Source organism: Stegastes partitus, unplaced genomic scaffold (genome assembly GCF_000690725.1).
Source record: "Stegastes partitus isolate 25-593 unplaced genomic scaffold, Stegastes_partitus-1.0.2 Scaffold1277, whole genome shotgun sequence".
In the NCBI taxonomy this organism is placed as follows: domain Eukaryota; kingdom Metazoa; phylum Chordata; class Actinopteri; family Pomacentridae; genus Stegastes; species Stegastes partitus.
In genome coordinates, this window is record NW_007579008.1 from 70,103 (window position 1) to 88,555 (window position 18,453).

At 39.8% G+C, this 18,453-nt stretch overlaps 2 protein-coding genes across 4 annotated transcripts in view; both read left to right on the plus strand.

Moving 5' to 3' along the window:
- The window catches only part of LOC103369363 (DNA repair protein XRCC4-like), a 44,428-nt gene extending 33,045 nt beyond the window's left edge, over nt 1-11,383 (plus strand). For 2 of the 3 annotated variants that reach the window (XM_008298064.1, XM_008298065.1), the window contains exon 8: nt 10,792-11,383. In XM_008298064.1, coding sequence (XP_008296286.1) covers nt 10,792-10,891 — 100 coding nt within the window. In that variant the 3' untranslated portion in view covers nt 10,892-11,383. The remainder of the gene's footprint in view (nt 1-10,791) is intronic. The other variant, XM_008298066.1, reaches the window with a different exon arrangement.
- A 3,793-nt stretch (nt 11,384-15,176) lies between these two features.
- vcanb (versican b) overlaps nt 15,177-18,453 on the plus strand; it is a 37,110-nt gene continuing 33,833 nt past the window's right edge. The window contains exons 1-2 of the mRNA XM_008298067.1: nt 15,177-15,326; nt 17,721-17,792. Coding sequence (XP_008296289.1) covers nt 17,732-17,792 — 61 coding nt within the window. The 5' untranslated portion in view covers nt 15,177-15,326; nt 17,721-17,731. The remainder of the gene's footprint in view (nt 15,327-17,720; nt 17,793-18,453) is intronic.

Consider the following 18,453-nt stretch of genomic DNA (forward strand, 5'->3'; position numbering starts at 1 on the left):
TCTCCCTGGGTTCTCCGGCTTTCTCCCACAAGTCCAAAAACTTGTTGATTCTCAATTGTCCATAGGTGTGAATGTGAGTGTGCTTGGTTGTCTGTCCCTAAGTGTAGCCCTGCGATAGACTGGCGACCTGTTGTGTCCTCTGCCTTCGCCCTAAGTCGGCTGGGATAGACTCCAGCCCCCTTGTGAGGATTAAGTGGTGTATAGATAATGGATGGATGGATGGCTCAGTTAGTATCTCACTGTAACCTGCACCCTCATCATCATCAGCAGTATCTGAGTCAGTACTTCTCTCTCACCACCAACCACTTTGTCTCTCTCCTCAGATCGCTTCATCTTTAGAATATGCAACAACTAAAAGACTGTTTCATGTGTCAGGGACGAACTGACCTCTTTCCACCACTACGGCTAACATAGTAGTAACCTGTGCCGACTGAAGGGGCACCAAAACAGACGAATGATGATCATGTGCCTGAATGAATGGTGCAATTTTAACTCGCACAAGCTCAAGAATTAGTCGCATTTGCAAACACGGGAGTGCAGAAAACGAAACCATTTGACCTTGTTCCAGTTTGAAGCTCCTGCAGCAGCAGTTTTCATCCAAGGAGAAAGGCCAGCTGAACACCTTGAGGGCGTTATCACATTTACAGCCTTCCTCTAGGAAGGAATATCAAATTCAGCTTTCTGTGGGTTTATAGGTGATAAAACACCAGCGTTGTCCTGCAGGTTTATGATTCCTGCTGCTGGGCTTCAGGATTCTGTGTCTTCCATGCGACTCTCTCTTTAAGCACTCAGAGTCATGCTGCCTTGGCTTCGGGCGGACCAGCTGCTGATCACTGGTAGAGTTTGCCTCGGGAGGAAAGACCTTTCCCTCTCTGGGCTTTATGTGAGCCCACAGCTCCACTAATGAGGCCTTGGAAAACATCGGTTCTCGTCCATCTAACCTGCAGGGTCTGCTGCCGTTATATACAGAGTGTGTGCTGACCAGAACAAAATGACTGAGGGGGCATTTGAAGTTAGTGTCAACACCTACAAGTGTTTGTCGTCTACCACCTGATGAGACAATATCATTTTTCTGGAAATTGGGTTTGGAAATTTCTGAATGGACACAATACCAGTGTACCACTCGGGTTGTTTGTAGCCTAAAGTGGCTCAGCTAAGGAATGTTTGTGTGTTTATAGAGAATCGTTCAGAAAAGTCAGGCCAATTCAATTCACAGGAGTTTCTGAAGGCTCCTGTAACATGTCCTGCTGCCACAGAAGAAATAAATCTATGATGACTGAGAAAGAGTTTTAGTGCAAAATGGAATCAGGGGAAAAAAACCTGTCAAATAGCCAAGAAAAAGTACAGCTGTTACAGATATCGAGCTCAAAAATGCTAACTGTAAAGTGAAGGTGATTTTGAGCTTCAAGAGCCTGACAGCACAGTTTGCAGCTGCTTTCCATCTAAATGTCGTGCACGTTTTCAATTTGCAAAAGAAAATGCTGATTAAGACCAGTAGAACAGCAGGTAGCGCTATCACTGAAGAAGAAGTCTACATAGTCGAACCTCTAATCGTGAAACAGAGATTTGACTTCTGAAAATCTCAGCGTCATTCAATGAAGATCTGATGTTTCCATTTGTCACTTCAGTAGTGTGAAGCTTCTAAAGATATTAAATCACATTCTTCGTGTCAGGTCTGTTTCCGTTGCACTTCATTTGATAAATTTTCCAAATGTTGCCCATATATTTCTCATAAGAGTGGCTAGTATTATTGTACAGTTTATTGGTCCGGCTACTTGTTACCATATTTTGATAATTGCTTTAATGTGTAGAATGGTCACATTCTGTATGTAGTTCTTTGGTCCAGTAACGTTGCTGCGGCAAATATCCATCACAGTAAAACCTACAGTAAAATCTAAATGTCTCGACAGCCTTGATCGAGCTGTAACATAATTTACCTGCAGCTGATAAACGGTGACTGTGTGTGACAGCTCACAAGTCTGAGGTGTAGAAAAGTTAACAGTGTGAGCTGCTGTTAGATCCAGCAAGATCCTGTCTGCATGTTGTAGCTAATTAAGAATTATCAGGAATTAACGACAATAAAGAGACACAAAATGACCAGAAAGACACAAAACGACAGAGACAAAAAACAAAAATGACTACATGGATACAAAACGATCACAAAGAGATACAAATTGTTACAAAAAGACAAAAATGACCACAAAGAGGCACAAAACGGCAACAGGGACACAAAATCAAAGCAACTACTTAAACACAAAAAGACCACAAAAAGACACAAAATTACCACAAAACTAGAATGAAGTTACGACTGTTGCGCCCAAATGTGGGCAGCTCTCTCTTTTTGGAGTTGCTCACATGGATCCTGCTGCCGTTTGATGCTGCATTAATTTACTAAACTGAGAGGAAAAGCTTCTACAAACATCTAAAAGCAACAAACTAAACTTTAGCTCCTGTTATTCAAAACCAGGATTACTGAAAGGATTATATTAATGAGTCTCATTATTTTAACCTGTTACAAACTGCATTTTTACAAACTCAGTATCTTGTACTTCAGATTGTAATTATTATGAAAGTGTAGTGCAGAGAGCAAGACTTTGTCCTGCACACATAGCCTTTACATCATGTTGACCTACGAGAAGCCAGGAGGATGTTGAAGTGGAAAACAAGATTTTAGGGCTGATCCTGACCTTCCCTTAGCGTCACCACTGCCTTTTTTTCCTCAGTCAAAAACTTTTGCACTGAATCAAAATTTTGGGAATGAATGTTGGTCACCTCCATTGAGGTGGATGAAAATACAGCTCGTGGTTGATTGCTAGACAAAATCTGGGTAATAGAGGTTAGTGTATTTCAAGTGTCAGTTAAACAAGAAGAGGTAACATTGATGGAATAACGGTGACACAGAAGAAGTGTTTCCTATCCTCAGAAAAGTTAACCTTTTGAACCACAAAATCCGTTTGCAGATTTAAAATGCAGTTTTTCTCACCAAAATGACACCATTTATCAGCCCAACGCTGTAAACCACAGAGCAAATAATCAGATTGTCCCATTTCTGATGGTCTTTGAATGTATCATGTGTGATGTGCAGTTACATCAGGGTCTCAGCTTAACCAAGTCTCAAATTGGTATATTTTATCAAAAATCTTTTTATTCGACGTGTCTAGTTTAAAGGTTTTCCTAAAGTAAACCATTTGCTCTAAATGGAGGCTGTAAAAAAGATTCTGAGTGTTTTCAGGTAAACTGCAGGTTGTTTGTACAAAGCAGAGAGGAGACAATAAGAGAATCTTAAATGATTGCAGCATGACTCAATAATGGTACACAGGGGAGCAAGTTGTTGGAAGATACATTCAGCATGGTGAAACATCTTTCTGTACAGAGTAGAGTGAGACAGTTTGTAGAGCCTGTAAAAATGTCAATAGTTAAATATCTATAGTATTTATAACAGCTGTGGAACTTGGATAGATTTATTCAGTTTTTGCAATACTAATAATCAAGAAAACTAAACTTTGTATGATTTCTGGCTTTCTACTGGGTCATAGGGCATTTCTGACTTCCCCATGCTTTTAGTCATGGTTGTTCTGTTTCCATAGCAATGCAGGACTTTGCAGGACAGGAAAAATGTGACAGAGGCAAAAAGAAAATGCCCAGAAACTGTTTGGGATCAGAGGGTTCAACAAGCAAAATCTGTTTGTCTTTTAATCGGGGTTGCCTTATGTTCAAACCAATGAGGATTTAGTAAAATCACCACCTGATACAAAATCAAGGTGGTGGCTCAGACATGTAGACCCAGGTTAAAGAAACCTCACAGATAGATAGAGATGAGTTTAAAATGTGTTTTTTCATAACTCTAATTTGTTGGATATCAGTGAATGCTGTTATTCTCCTGGTGAACACAGTGCAGGAGGGGATTTCTAAAGGAGGTCTAGGACATGATCTGTGGAGCCAAAGTCAAACACTGGCCTCAAAGAAACAATTATGCAACTCTCTTCTGTTCTTCTGTATCCACACTCACAGTCCGACCATCGCACAGCTCCGAAGCATCCAAAACCTCACAATACCACTGCTCTTGTGCCCGTATCTCCCCTTCGCCAGCTTCTTTTTGGACGTGGCCGTTTAGAAAATACTCCAAAGACATGTCTCAATCCGACTCTGTTTCTGTAGCGATCGTCCAACAGAGGGTGAATACACGGCGTCCAGGCCTCTCCGAGTGCCAGCCACTGTAAGCTGTGCCACATGCAGATGGCCCCGAGTGTTGCCATCCATCCCCAGCTGCTGTTGGCGGTGGTGCCCATTACTGGGGCTTATCACTGGCTCCGACTGCTGTAGCAAGAATCAGCGGTGAGCTGATGAGCAGCTGTAGTGTTTGATCGCCGCCCTCCCCCTGAGCTGGCTGCAGGAGGCCGGTGTTAACGTGGGGGGTTCAAGGCTGCTGGCAGTCCGACACCCAGCTATTGTTTTCCCCATTTCCATCAAGCCTTAATGTTTTTTTTTACGAGGACAGAGGAGCAGAGAGTTAACAGAGCCAGAGCAGAAATAAATGAAGGCCACATGAACAGAAGCAGAAGGAAGAAGGAGGCATTGCTCAACATTTTGGGAAATAGCTTATATATATATAGCTCCCCTCAGAGACTAACATTGGTTAACTATTAGGGCATATTCCTATTATTTTGACATATTTTACGCACCCACACACAATCACAATCCTCATACATAGATCTATTTTTTTCCCGTACTTCTATGTACACATTGAGAGCCACTACAAACCAACCAAGCCAATGAAGCACATTTTCTTCTGTTAAGTGGAGTCAAAGGTTGTAGGTGCAAGAGCTAAATGTAAAAGCTGAAGTGCAGCCTCTCAAAAGAACAGAACAGGACAGAACAGAACTTTGTTTGTTTAACCCTCTGAACTCCAATACTCTCTAGTGGGTTCAAAAGGCATGTTAACTTTTTAAAAAAACTCTTGCCAAAATGACACCATTAATTAGCCAAACGCAATAAAGAATAAATTCTGAATCATCTGATTTTCAATTCATGTGTCGTGCAGTTTCATCAGGAAAATAAACAAAATCAAATTTTAGAGTTGTAATAGTCTGTCAAAATCACATTATTCTACATTCTACAAGTTAAAATAAAGCATTTGCACCCGATCCTGTAAAACAAATAGAAAAATCTGAGCTCCTCCTAATGACCAGCATCGGTAACACCTGTTGGCACAAAATGATGGACATGATGATGGCAGTTTTTTGTTCATTTGTTGTGAAAATAAACACTCAAAGAAATTCAACTTTGTTTAGTTTTTATATTTTTCAGCCATTCTAGCTGTCATACTGCACAGAAGAGTTCTCTGGGTTCTCTCTCTGTTTAGCCGTTGTTCTGCTGTTTCCACGGAGATGCAGGACTTTATATAGCAGTTAAAAATGAGCCTATAGTGATGAAAAATGGAGCAGAGAACACCCAGAAATTGCTGCAGTTCACATGGTTAATATGTACAAAAATAGAAGTGTGCAAACAGCAGCTTGTGGTTTTAGGGTGGTGTACATGCTGTTTAGCCACAAAGAGTTGATGAATATAACAAATTACATACAACATGTTAATAAAGGCTCTTTACAGTTGTAGTTTTAAGTTTGGCCAGAATGTTGAACTGTTTTTCCAATGAAACAAGGATGTGTTTAACACTTCCTCATAAGTTCTGTGAACATATCATCTTGAAATTCTCCTTTTTGACTCATTTTACTTCCTTTTAACATGTTCAGCGTTTGTGTACTCAGAGGACAGTTTTCCCATGAAAGAAACTCAAAGAAAGTTACAGTGAAACGCTCCCTCTGCTTCGCACACGAACCTGTTCTGTAAACTATCAAACATCGCTCCCAGCCAATGTGGATAATCACTACAAGACATGGCATTGCCATTGTGTTTGCATTTTGCTTTACAGAGGATCAGAACAGAGCTTTCATGATCTAACTTGGCTGTGAAATATATCAGATGAATATAGATTTAATAAATAGCAGAGGTTCCCTTGAGCCCACAGAGGGCTACGTGATGGTTGCTGCACAAATATGATGATTCTGAGTTGATTTTATTGATAGAATGAATGTAAGAGCGCTCAAAAACTACACTGTAAAAAAAGTATATATTTTAACCATTTTTACTATGATTTTTTTGGAACAGTTTGCTGCTCTATTAATAGTTTTTCACTATGCTGAATATATCTTCCAACAACTTGCTCCTCTGTGTACTGTTTTCAAGCCATGCTGCATTTATTTTATTGATCCAACTTTTTATTTATTTATTTATTTATTTATTTTTCATTTTAAGAAATCATGCCTTTCAAACCCACTTTCATTGGGTTTTGGGGTTCAGAGGGTTAATGATCTTTTTCTCTTAAAAATTTTGGAAACTCTGTGAGGGAAGCTGTTTGTAGCTTTGTGCATGTTATTGGTCGTTTCACTCTGTTTAATCTATCATACATTTAAAGGAAGTTTGGAGTTAATGCCAACAGTGATGGCTTCTTGTTGTGCTGGGGAATTTGTAGGTTTTTATAGGACCTTGGACAAACACTTTATCTTTGGAGAAAATAATTTTGATGAAATATCTTGATTTTAATCTTTGATTTTATTAATTTTACTTGTGAAACCATATACCACACATGATACATTCAATGACAGTATGAAACATGAAAATCTGACAATTCTTTGTTTTATATTTATTTGACACCTTCAACATGGACACAGATATTGGAGATGTTGCTGTCGGGATTTGGTCAATGTCAGTTTTTCTGTACTGTGGGTCCCACAAAGGAAATCAGCCCTATTGACCTGTGGTGGGTGTTTCTTCCTGCTCAGCTCAATTTTAAGCTACAAACTTGCTCATAATTGGTGTTCGTGCTGCAGCTCTGGTATGTCACCACACCAGCTCTGTGTGGGGCCTCATGTGTGCCCACCACCACCTGAGCTTAACCTCACCTCTCAGGGTTGAACCCGCTCTCGTCACGTCCCCCTCCAATGAGTCTGCGGTGGTCCTTCGTGGCGGCGTAGAACAGCTCCCCTCTTCACTGAAACACGTCTCTTGTTTCCTCTTAACTGGTTCCAGCAGCGCAGCAGTGTTTGGCATCCAGTTGGTAATGATTTAAACAAGCTTGGGGCCTCCCTTCTCCTCTCCGTTCTCACACCGGTCTTTTCTTCTTATTCCTGTTCGGCTAATCGTCATCACAACCAGGCTGGATTGGAGGGAGAACGACTATTTTCAATTTTGTGTTCTCATTTTTTTCTTTTTTTCCCCAAAAAACGCAGCTCATTACTTAAAGCACAAGATGCTTCTCAGGCTTGTGGGTGGTCCTTTGGTCACCTTGGAATCAGATTCATTATATAATATTAGAATGATACATTATAGTTATAATTGCGCTATGATACAACAGAAGTGAGTGTGCACTATCACTTAAATATTATATGATTCCAAATTGTATTGCCTTACAACAATTAGTTCCCTTCTCCTACTACTACTTCTACATGTTTCTTTAAATATCTCAAATGTGTTCCATTGGATTGAAGTCAGGGGACATTTGACCAGGTCGTCATTTCCACTTTGCTCTTAATGAACTCTTGTATTTGTGTTACTTTATGCGTTGGACGGTTATCATGATAGAATATTCCTCTTCTGCCAAGTTTCTGCAGACTGGGAGTCACCTGGTCCACCACTATTTTGGTTTCTCCACAGGCATTCATGGTGTCGTGTATTAACATCACCTCCCCAACACTTATCAGCCAGATATCATCACACTCACACCTCTGTACTTCACTGTCAGGACTGTACATTCACTGTGGTAGTCCTGGTCAGGTTCACACCAAACATGGTGGACCCCATCTGAGCCAAACAAATGTATCTTGGTCTCATATACCAAAAAATGTGCTCACACAAAATGACCAAAGAGAGACACAAAACAACCATTGACAGAAAATTACAACATAGAGCCAGAAAATGACCACAATTACCCCTTTTTTACCAAACCGGTTCCAGTGCTAGTTTGGAGCTAGTGCCTGACTTAGCACCAGTTCTTTGTCTTTCCACCGCCTAAGCACCGACTCCAGGCTCTCAAAACTGGTGCTAAGCAAAGACCAAGTCTTTGCTGGGCCAGAGCTAAGAACAGAGTACGCCAGGGACTGGGGGCGGAGTTATCATGACCACCAAAACCGATGAATAGGACACACAAGCGGTGATTTGTGTTGTTTTTTGCCAGGACGTCTCTGGTTCGATCACAGATGTGTTGGAATGAGTCCCGGGACACATAGAAGTTTTGCACAAACTGTTGCACCCTGAAATCCGGTACAACTGTGTCCCACCAGTAGCACCACAGTGGTGGAAAACAGTACTTTTATAACTTTGGTGTGCTGCGGTATTTACACTCAGAAATGTGGTCTTCTCGTGAAAAACGGAGCGCACCTACGTGCACTGTTTATTCCGCTCATAGAAAAGACCGCATGAGAAAAAATCACTCGGTTTCATCTTGAACAAATCTGACATTAGAACGCCCTAGTTTACGCTTTTTAAAGTCATTTTTGGGCGCACACCGGTCTGAGCACGGCACTAACACCTGGTTCTTCTTGATGGAAAAGGGATAAGTGAGACGCAAATTGACCACAGAGTGACAGAAAATGACCTCAACGAGATGCATGATATGACTTTAAGTGATTTGATATTCAAATGGTATTACACAGGGGTGCATTTATTAGTGTTGTATGCTGTAATTGACATAAGCCATTTTGCATTTGTTTGAAATAAAGAGAAGTGTCTATTGAAGGCAGTCAAGCTTGCTGTTTTGCTCTGTTCCCAGTCTTTTTGCTAAGCTAAGGGCTGATACACTTGAGCGTGGTATCAGCCTTCTCACTTCTAGCTTTTGGCAGTAAATTGTATTTCCCATCAAGCCAACCTATTCTTTAATTTGAGATTTCCTTTAATAAAAACTGAGCTTTTGAAGAGAAGTTTATACTCATCAAGATGAAGAAGACTTGAGCCTCTGAGGATAAAGCGCTGGTCATCCGTTGGCCTACATTTGTGTTTTCCTTCTCAATTTCTCTCCCTTTGTCCCGACTTGCCCTCCTTTCTCTGCTACCCACTGTGCATCATTGATCCTTCCATCGTCCCCTCTGTCTCTACTCTTAAACATCACATGGTGTCACCAGGGTTTGTGGAGGGTTAAAAAAGTGTATTTTTAAGACTGTTTAATATCACATAGAACCGTGTTTGTTTTGTCATTATTCAGGATAGGACTTAAACGTAAAAATCTGAAAATAGTTAATATTGACAGGATTTTAATTTACAGAACTTCCCAGCTATGTTTAACAAACATTCCTCTTGACATAAATGATCGATTAACATGACCTGGACCTGTGGTCAGTGGCCTGAGGAGTCTGGTGGTACATTTCTTTTTTGAAAAAGTCATAGAGCTCAGGTAAAAGACACACAACTATTCCCAAGATTCCAAAAAATGAGGCAAAATGACCACAAAGAGACAGAAAACAACATAAAGAGACACACATTGACCCCAAAGCAATGCAAAATGATGGAAAAGATGCAACATAATTGATTTAAAAAAACAAAAAAAAACAAAACCACTATACAGAGATGCTAAACAACCCCAAAATGGCACAAAACTACCACTAAGAGAAGCAAAACAACTACATAGGGTTGCAAAAAAATTCGAGACACAAGACAGCTACAGAGATGCAGATCAGTTTCAATGATGCAAAACTACAAACAGGTAGACACAAAATGATCACAAAGGGAGGCAATACGACCCCAAACATACATATACTGACTATGAAGCAATGCATAACAAAACATGCAAAAGATTGAAAATGAAAAACTTGGAGTAAGCAGGCTGAAGAATGGCTGACTCAGGAGCCAAAGCAGGCAGGAGGTTAGCTGAGAGGAAAAGCGACTACACAGAGATGCAAAATGAAAGAAAAAGACAAAACACAGCCTCAAAGACACACAATGACCACACAGGGATACAAAATGACTACAAAGACACGCAAAACGAGAGAAAATGCAACACGACTAAAAAATGACCCTGAAGAGATGCAAAACAACTACAAAGACAACACACAACCACAAACACTCAATAATGACCACTAAAAGACAGAAAACGACCGCAAAAAGACATAAAGCACACAAACCAACACAAAACGATTACAAAGAGATGAAAGACAGCTAAAAGAATATGCAGAACGGCTGCAAAGAGATCCACAACTCCAGACTCAAAATGATCATGCATGCAAAATGACCACAAAGAGACGCAACACGACCATAAAGAGACACAACACAACCACAAAGAGACATAAAACAACCACAAAGAGACATAAAACAACCACAAAGAGAAACCAAGTGACCACAGTGAGACGTGTGCAGATTCTCTGTGCTTTAAGCTCCAACAGAGCTGAGCCAGCTGGAGAACATGAGCCTCCACGTGGTAACACAAACACACATACAGACACACACACACGGGTCGTCAGCGCTTGTATTTGATGTAGACCACTTAAGGTGGGGGAGCTGCTTCACCACAATTATACACACACACAAACACACACCTACGCAGACACACACAGGTATAAAAGCTGCCCATGTGTTTCTTGTCTTGCTCCTTATGGGCCACATGATACACTTCCCGTCTCTGCAGGAAAACTGTGCTGTAAACTGGCCTCATTAGCCCACTGACCTGCTCTCCCTCTCTTTCTGTGTGTGTCTGTGTGTGTGTGTGTGTATGTATGTGTGTTTGTCTGTGTGCGCGTTGTTGCACAGCAGCGACTCTGCAGGATCCAGTAAGCTGCAGACTCCCCAGCGCTCTGCAGATGCTGCGGCAGCAAGTTCAGCAGTCGAGGACTTGTTTGAGGACTTCTGACTGCAGACCGGTGCCACATCCCTGTACAGACACATAAACACAACTACAGCGCTGAGTTATGAAGACAGGTCATATTTTAGACAGATTGAATGGACTGGGCGTTTTGCATTACAGTATTTATATAGAGCAGTAAAAATAATGACAGGATATGACAGGATGGGTGAAAATGGGGTTGTCTGCTATTGATTATTAGTAATCTAGGACACGAATAACAAATATATGTTAAATTAGAACAGACAAAACAAACAGCATCCCTTCTACATTTTAGAGAAATTTTAAACTGATATGATAGTTAATGAACGAATGGCCAAAGTTGTTTTTTTTTTTTTTTAAAGCTGTAAAATGAATAAACAAAAATCTGTATGTATTTTAAACACTGGAAATGTTTTGCATTTGTTGCCTCGTGTATAGATTTCTATATGCAGTGTTTTAAATTTTGTCATTTTAATATTTTTGCTAATAAACTGCAAAACTCAGAGCAAAGTGATCTCAGTTTGGACAGTTCAGAGAGAATTATTAAAGGCAAGCCTTCACAGTCCTCTTAAAATATGATATATTAGTTTTGTTTTCCACTTTCACTGAGTGAGATGTTTTAACCACCATCTTCATCTTCTCCATCATATTTCCATTTATGTTGTGTGAATAACTTAATTTCTATCTTCAGTGAGAGATGAGTGCCACCCTGTTGTATTTGCCTTTATAGATAATTTTTCACTTCCAGCATTGTTATCATGTTATATTTTTAGGTAAATTCATTTTTGCTCATGTCTCACATTTGAAGTGGATTCTCAGTAAGGGCGGCGTTTTGTTTTGTTTTGTTTTTTTTAAATCCTGTACAAGGAGATTCTCCATCATTCACACATTTATAATTCATCAGTATAATAGTTTGTATTTTTACCTGATCACAGCCGACCTCTGTTTGCTCCTGAGCCTGTTCATCACCTTTGGTTTAGGTTTTAGTCTAGTTGTCTGCATTTTGGTCCTTTCCTCACCAATCTGTAAACTAACAGAATAAACTAGCCAATATGGACTCAGCAGACACCCTGATGCACGATTAACTTTATTTTAATAACACTCATATTTGCCTGTATAGGACGTGGAGTAGAACCCCTTGTTAGGGTTATAGGGCGATCTGAAGCCTTGGCTGAGGAGCTCTTTGCTATGGTGAATCAGGGATTTTTTAGATACCTCTGTTTCCCAGCCCTCCTGTCTAACTTCCTGCCTGCTTTCGATCCTGAGTCAGCCAGTCTTCGGCCTGCTACCCCCAACCTGTCCCAGTTCCTGAGCCAGCTTCCTGTTTGCTAGTGTCTAGCCAGTTCACCAGTCAGGTAGTATGCTGCCCAAACCTACCCTGCACCCACCTTCTGCAAAGGCCTCCAGAAGGAAGCATGGCTCCCGCCAACAATGTCCCTCACCGTTCACCGCTCTCCAGCACCCTGACCATGGCTATGGAGGTCTCTGCCCCGCTGTCAAGCAACTTAGAGATCCCGATCCTGCAGCCCTGCACCCTGGCTGACGTCTCACCTGGTCCCAGTTGACCAGGTTTGTTCTGTGTTCTCTACGTTTCCCTTAAGCCAGGTAACACCCACTGCCACTGTCTGTCTGTTTCTGTATCTTAGTGGGCCACCGTCTCTCGTTCAGGAGGGTGCACCTGGGTCAGCCTGAAGCCCAGGTCCCTACCATGCACAGCTGACAAAAAGACTGTTCCAGAGTCAGCTACAGCTGGCTGTTTCACTGTTTCTAAGTCAGCTATGTTTGTCCTCATCATTTCATCGTCATTCAGCTACAGAAAAAAAACACTGTGGTTTGTATTTCTTTAAACCACAGTCATATTGGGCAGTGTCAAACTCAGGATGCACCGACCGTGTCCCTGCAAAATCGTGATGGGAGAATTGTTTTGGTGGAACTTTTTCATGCAGCGAGGTGAGCGCTGTCACTAAAGTAGATAATTTTCCAAAAGAACCAAGCAAGCCTACCTTTTTGCACGATCAAAATCCTCTGCAAAGTTGCCATTTTTACTGTGTAGGTTGCTGCTCGGAGTTTGTTGTTTTCTGCAGCGAAGAGGATTTTGAAACCAGCAACACACAGATAATGGCAGGAGAGAAAAAAGCCACGTGAAAGGAGCAATCAGTGACATCTGCTAAGTCAGATTAGTGTGACATAAACTTTGTCACTCTCAAAGTGCACAAGAGTCTGTGCGGATCCCTTTTTTTTTTTTAACTTCCAGGTACAGCTCCCAATATGTGTCAACTACACTACCAGGGAAATAGTGCACGGAAATCCAAGTGGGTTCTTGCAGACTATACAGTGGTATTATAGCTATAACGCTGTCAATGAGCGCATTTGCCAGAGAGTATAAACAAGTCTTTACACTGCCGCCACATCATGAAATATTGTATAGGGATGGCACCTTTTCACATCTAGATGGATTTATGGCCACTCTGCGTGACCTGAGCTGGCATCTGGAGGAAAAAAGGCTTCTGGAGGAGCTCAGTGTTTGGAAGCACTGGCGTGTTCTTCACGGAAGTTTTTTATCAAGTGGTATAAATGCAGCACTTTCATGGGCAACAGTTTGATTTGACAGGTGATATAGCTGTGCAGCACATCATCATTTTCATTTGCCAAGTTTGTCTTCTTCCTCACATCCTCGCTTGTAGGGGCTATGAGGTGATGAGGTGACGCAAGTGACAAAAGCAAGGAGGCATAATGAATAGCAAGATAGCTCTAACCTAAATATACAATTATATACTACAAACATGTATACAATAGAATTAGTCAAACTTTAGTAAAATTTTCCATTTCTTGCTTTAGAAAGGGCATTTTATGAGATATTTCACAAATCTGCCAACTAAATCTTTACCAAACAATTTCTTCACCAATATGTTGGTAGAGGTGTGTAATAACATAAACAATAAAACCCTGAAAAAATATGCTCAAGTTAGGGTACCTTGAGAACATGTTGTATCAAATTTGAAACCGAAATACAACAATTATCATTTTTAATATTTTTGCTATAATGACAATAATGATGATCATTTATTGGAACCCTAACTTCGGCAGGTTTTTTCAGGGTTTCCCACAGAGTTGAACTTCAACATTTTAAAACATGTTATTACACACCTTTACAAACATGTTGGTGAAGAAACTGTTTGGTAACGAGTTGGTTAGTTGGCAGATATTCATATGTTTCCCTTACTAATTGTGAGGATTGCTGCTTTCCTTCGTAGTATACAGTCAGGTCTGTAAGTATTTGGACAGTGATAAAGATTTTGTAAATATGCCTTTACACCCCAAGCCAGTGGATTAAAAACGAGGAAATGAAATTGTGACTGAAGAACAGACTTTCATCTTTAACTCAAGGGGTTCAATCAAAATATTGCCAAGTTGCATTATGGGAAATGTACAATGTAAAAACCAAATCTGGAAAAAAAAACAAAAAAAACGAGAAGAACTGCAATAAATGTTTGAATACTGTGATGTTCAAAAATGGTAAAAACTCGTGAAAATAGCAGCAAATATGTGAAATGCTTTGACACAGAGTTGTTTTTCTGTGATTTTTTTCAATATTTCCTGTTGACAAAAAAAGAAAAGATCTTAGTTACAGTGTAATTTACCATTTTAAAAATATACATATTTTTTCGACATCAGGGCAAATATCTATAAAATAATAAGATTTTTACTGATTTATGTACAGAAAAAATAGTGTAATGTTTCGGTCAAACACTGTGAAAGGAGAAATGACCATTTATAAAAATCCAGATTTTGATTACAGCTTTGGCCTTTTACATTAATGTGGGAATTAATATGTTTTCCTGTTAACTTAATAGTCATCTGTAATTTAACCAAAAAGGGAAAATCTGTAAAATAATTGTTAAAAAAAAAAGTTTAAAAAAATTAAAGATTAAAATTAAAAATACAAATAAAAATAAAAATTCACAGTGATCAGCTTTTCCACTGAAAACCTGTAATATTCCAACTTCTGCTTCTCACAGTTCCATCCTTCTTTTATCCATCCATCCCTCACCACACTGCTTTAACTTCACAGCAGTGCTATAAGCCAGCGGAGCGTCCCTTTAATGTCTCCCCCCTCTCTCTCCCTCTCTCCCACTCAGGCTTTCCCCACTCTCCCTCCCTCCACCTCCTTCACTACATGCATCTTTTGGCCTTCCTTCCCTCCCTCCCTCCCTCTCCGTGCACTGGGCGGTGTATGATCGTCCCTGTGCGCTCCTCCTCTTCCTAATATGCGGATAATAGCGGGTGTAAAGTGGATTTGAACTTGCAGCCAGAGCTGAAAGCTGGAGGAAGACATCTGTTTGAGAGGAACCGCACAAGTACGCGCATCCAGACCCCGACGTCGGACCTGCGGGAGTTTAGTTTGGAAAGTTTTAAGTGACACAGAGCAAGTGGATTTTTGGACTTTTTACGCATTTACAAGGTATGAAATTAATTTTTCTAACTTTCATTCTTGAACAGACTCGACTACTTGTCGGTTACATGTGGTAAGATAATGTTCAGTTGGTGCGTAATTATTCGCCGCACATTTCTGCGCTCTGCAGCGGAGGAGCGGCAGCTTTTGGGTGGCCAGGAATGTTCCCACACTGATAAATCACAGTGATTTGAGAGTCATTGATAAAAGTGACTCTCGGGACCATTTAGGTGCGTTTACATCCACTGATCACTGGATAAGACTTATCACACAGCTGTTACCACACATCTGCTCTGCTCTGCGTTTCATGACTCTGCGCTTCACTGGCATCGATGGAGGATGGACAATTAACAGCATTAAAACTGCATTTTCAGTGCTGGAACATCCAATAATATAAAGAAAGTACAGCAAAATCACAACTAATGCCAGGCAGTGTCTAAATATTGTCCTTGTTTACCATGAGGTGACTTTCTACTTTAAAACACTTCAGTAAAAGTTGGTCATTTGGAGAGTAAACATAGTTTAGGTCGTAGTGATTCCAAAATGTTAGCAACTTCACTTTCTTATAAAAGATTAAAAAAAAAAAAACAACAAAAAAAAAAACATTATTTAAAAAAATAAAATGACAGAAAATGGCACATTTCAACCTCAGCAATATCTGATTTTGCCACTGCATGACTTTAAAATACCACAGTTGAAGACAGCACATAAGTAAAAGGAAGGTTGGAAGCAGTAGTGCTGTATGAATATTATAATAGGAATGTACTGGTGGAAGAAGCACTTTCAGTTGTGATTAACAGTGAAACATTCAGCCAATCAGTGGGAGAATGATCTGCAACTACCTGCAGATTGATCAACTGTTCTATTTTTCAAGCAATAATGTAAAACCTCTGCTGCTTTCAGCTTGTCCACTGCAGCTGAGGGGATGTAACTGAGTAGATTTACTCAATTTATTGTAATTGTACATGTACTTGTTTTCTTAGTTTCTTTCTTTCTTTTCATTTTGCATTTTATGCTGCTGTACAGATCCTTCTACTCCACTACAGTTATTTGTCAGCTTTAGTGACTTTAGAGGTAAAATTTGGTGCTTTGTAACAACCCCAACTATCCAACAGTATTTACAGGTTACATCTTACATCATTTGATCAGCAACTGTTATCATTTAAGTCAAAAGATTGAAAATAACATCCAAAATTACATTTTCTACCTTTTAATATGTGAAGATTTGCTGCTTTTGTTTTAAATATATGATTTTCTTTAGATGTTAAGAGAAAGCTATTGGCTAGCCGTCGCGCAGGCTAAACCCGAAGCTAATTTGAATGAATTTTTTAACTTCATTTTTGTATGTAAATCAGAAAAAACTGCCTCCAGATTTAAAACTGTGAAGATTTGCTGCTTTTGTTCGATATCAAAAATTGATAAAGAAATTTCAAGTGAAGACTAGTTGCTAATATATTGCTGTTGCTGGCAATAGCACAGGCTAAAGCTAACTTAAGGTATTGTTTTTTTTTTGTCCTTGTTGCAACATGTAAATGAACAATAAAATAACAAAAAATTCTCTAGCTTTAAAATTATGAAGATTTGCTATCATTTTTTAAAACAGTTTCAATAACTTTTAATATTAAGCTTCCCAGGCGCTAGTATGTAGTAATATTTTAACAATTTGAGGTGAAACTAAGTGCTAAGCTGGCTTCAGCTAACGTTAGCATAAGCTAGAGCTAATTTAAAAAGTGACTGGTTTTCTTCTGGTTGGTATCTCTCAGTAAAAAAAAAAAAGCATTTTAATTACGTTTTTTTTTTTTTATCCACATGAGACAGCAGCGGACTTATTTCATTACAAAGAAGAAAATTAACATTTAAACTCCTGCTAAAGGTAGCTAGCTTAGCACATCTCTGTCGTTGCTATTGCATTATTTGACTATAGTTGGGTGGGTAAATTGTATTTAAATCTCATACTAAAATGTATTAACTTATTGGAGTTTTTAGATTTTTTAGAATTTTTATAAGCTATGGGCTGTAAATAATCAAACTAAAGTTTATTTTCTGAAACAAAATGTATGACAAAGCTGCAGTTTGTTGGTTGATACAGCAGAAGATTATCCAAAGGCGGAGTGCACCGTCAGCAATTTTTAGCTGATGTGTGGTTTCTATGACAACTATTTAATGGTGTGAAATAATCATCATACAAATACATCACATTAAAGCTTTACAACTTTTCTCTCTATATTACAGTTTAGATTTTCATTCCTGCTTCTGTCGTTGCTGCTCTGTTACTCTGCTGTTTATAGCTAGTAATCCATTACAGCATTAAGGTACATCAACATGTTAAAACACAGAGTAAAACTTTTTCTTTAACCCTTTTGTGAGGTTTGTCTCTGATTTTCAGTGTCTTTGTGTTTTCAGACTGTGTCAAGATGATTGGACACACCCTCACACACCTGCTCTGGTTTGTGTGTCTGTGTTCGGCTCAACCAGGTGAGTCGAGGCCAGCGGGAATGATGTGATTTCCCCTTAAATCCAAACTCTGATGTAATAACAAGAGTGCCAGACTTAAAGGTCCAAGTCTGACAGAGTGGAAAGTGCCTTTTACTCCAGTTCCTCACATGTGCAGTTTCTTCCATCTTTTTGCAGCAGCTAGAAGCTCCCACATGAGCTCACTTGTATTGTAGCAGCATTCCCTCATTATCAGAGTATCAGGGGAATACAGATATTACAGCTGGATGGGACTGCTGATGGTTTGTTCTTATGTTTTGTGGGCTCGACAATAAAATATGACATTAGATCTCTCAGACGGCAGCAACCAGGTCCAGATTTAGTGGTGCCATGGTTTTCTGACGTAATGTAAAAGAAGGAATGCATGTAATGCTCCTTTACTTTTGGATATGAGTGTATGGATGATGAATGAGGCTGGAGACAGACTCTGTAGCCATGTGAAGTAGTCACGTTGAGCTTTCTGTCTTGGGAGGACGGTGCTCTTATGTCACCAAACGCTCTAGTGAAGAGGAGCTGCTGCACAGATGATGCAGAAATCTGTTGTGCAGTTTTAAAGTTTACTGTTTATAGTTTGTTGAAACGATTGGAAAGCTGCTAACTGCAGAACATTGAACTCACATGACTGATCGGCTGTTTTTTTCAT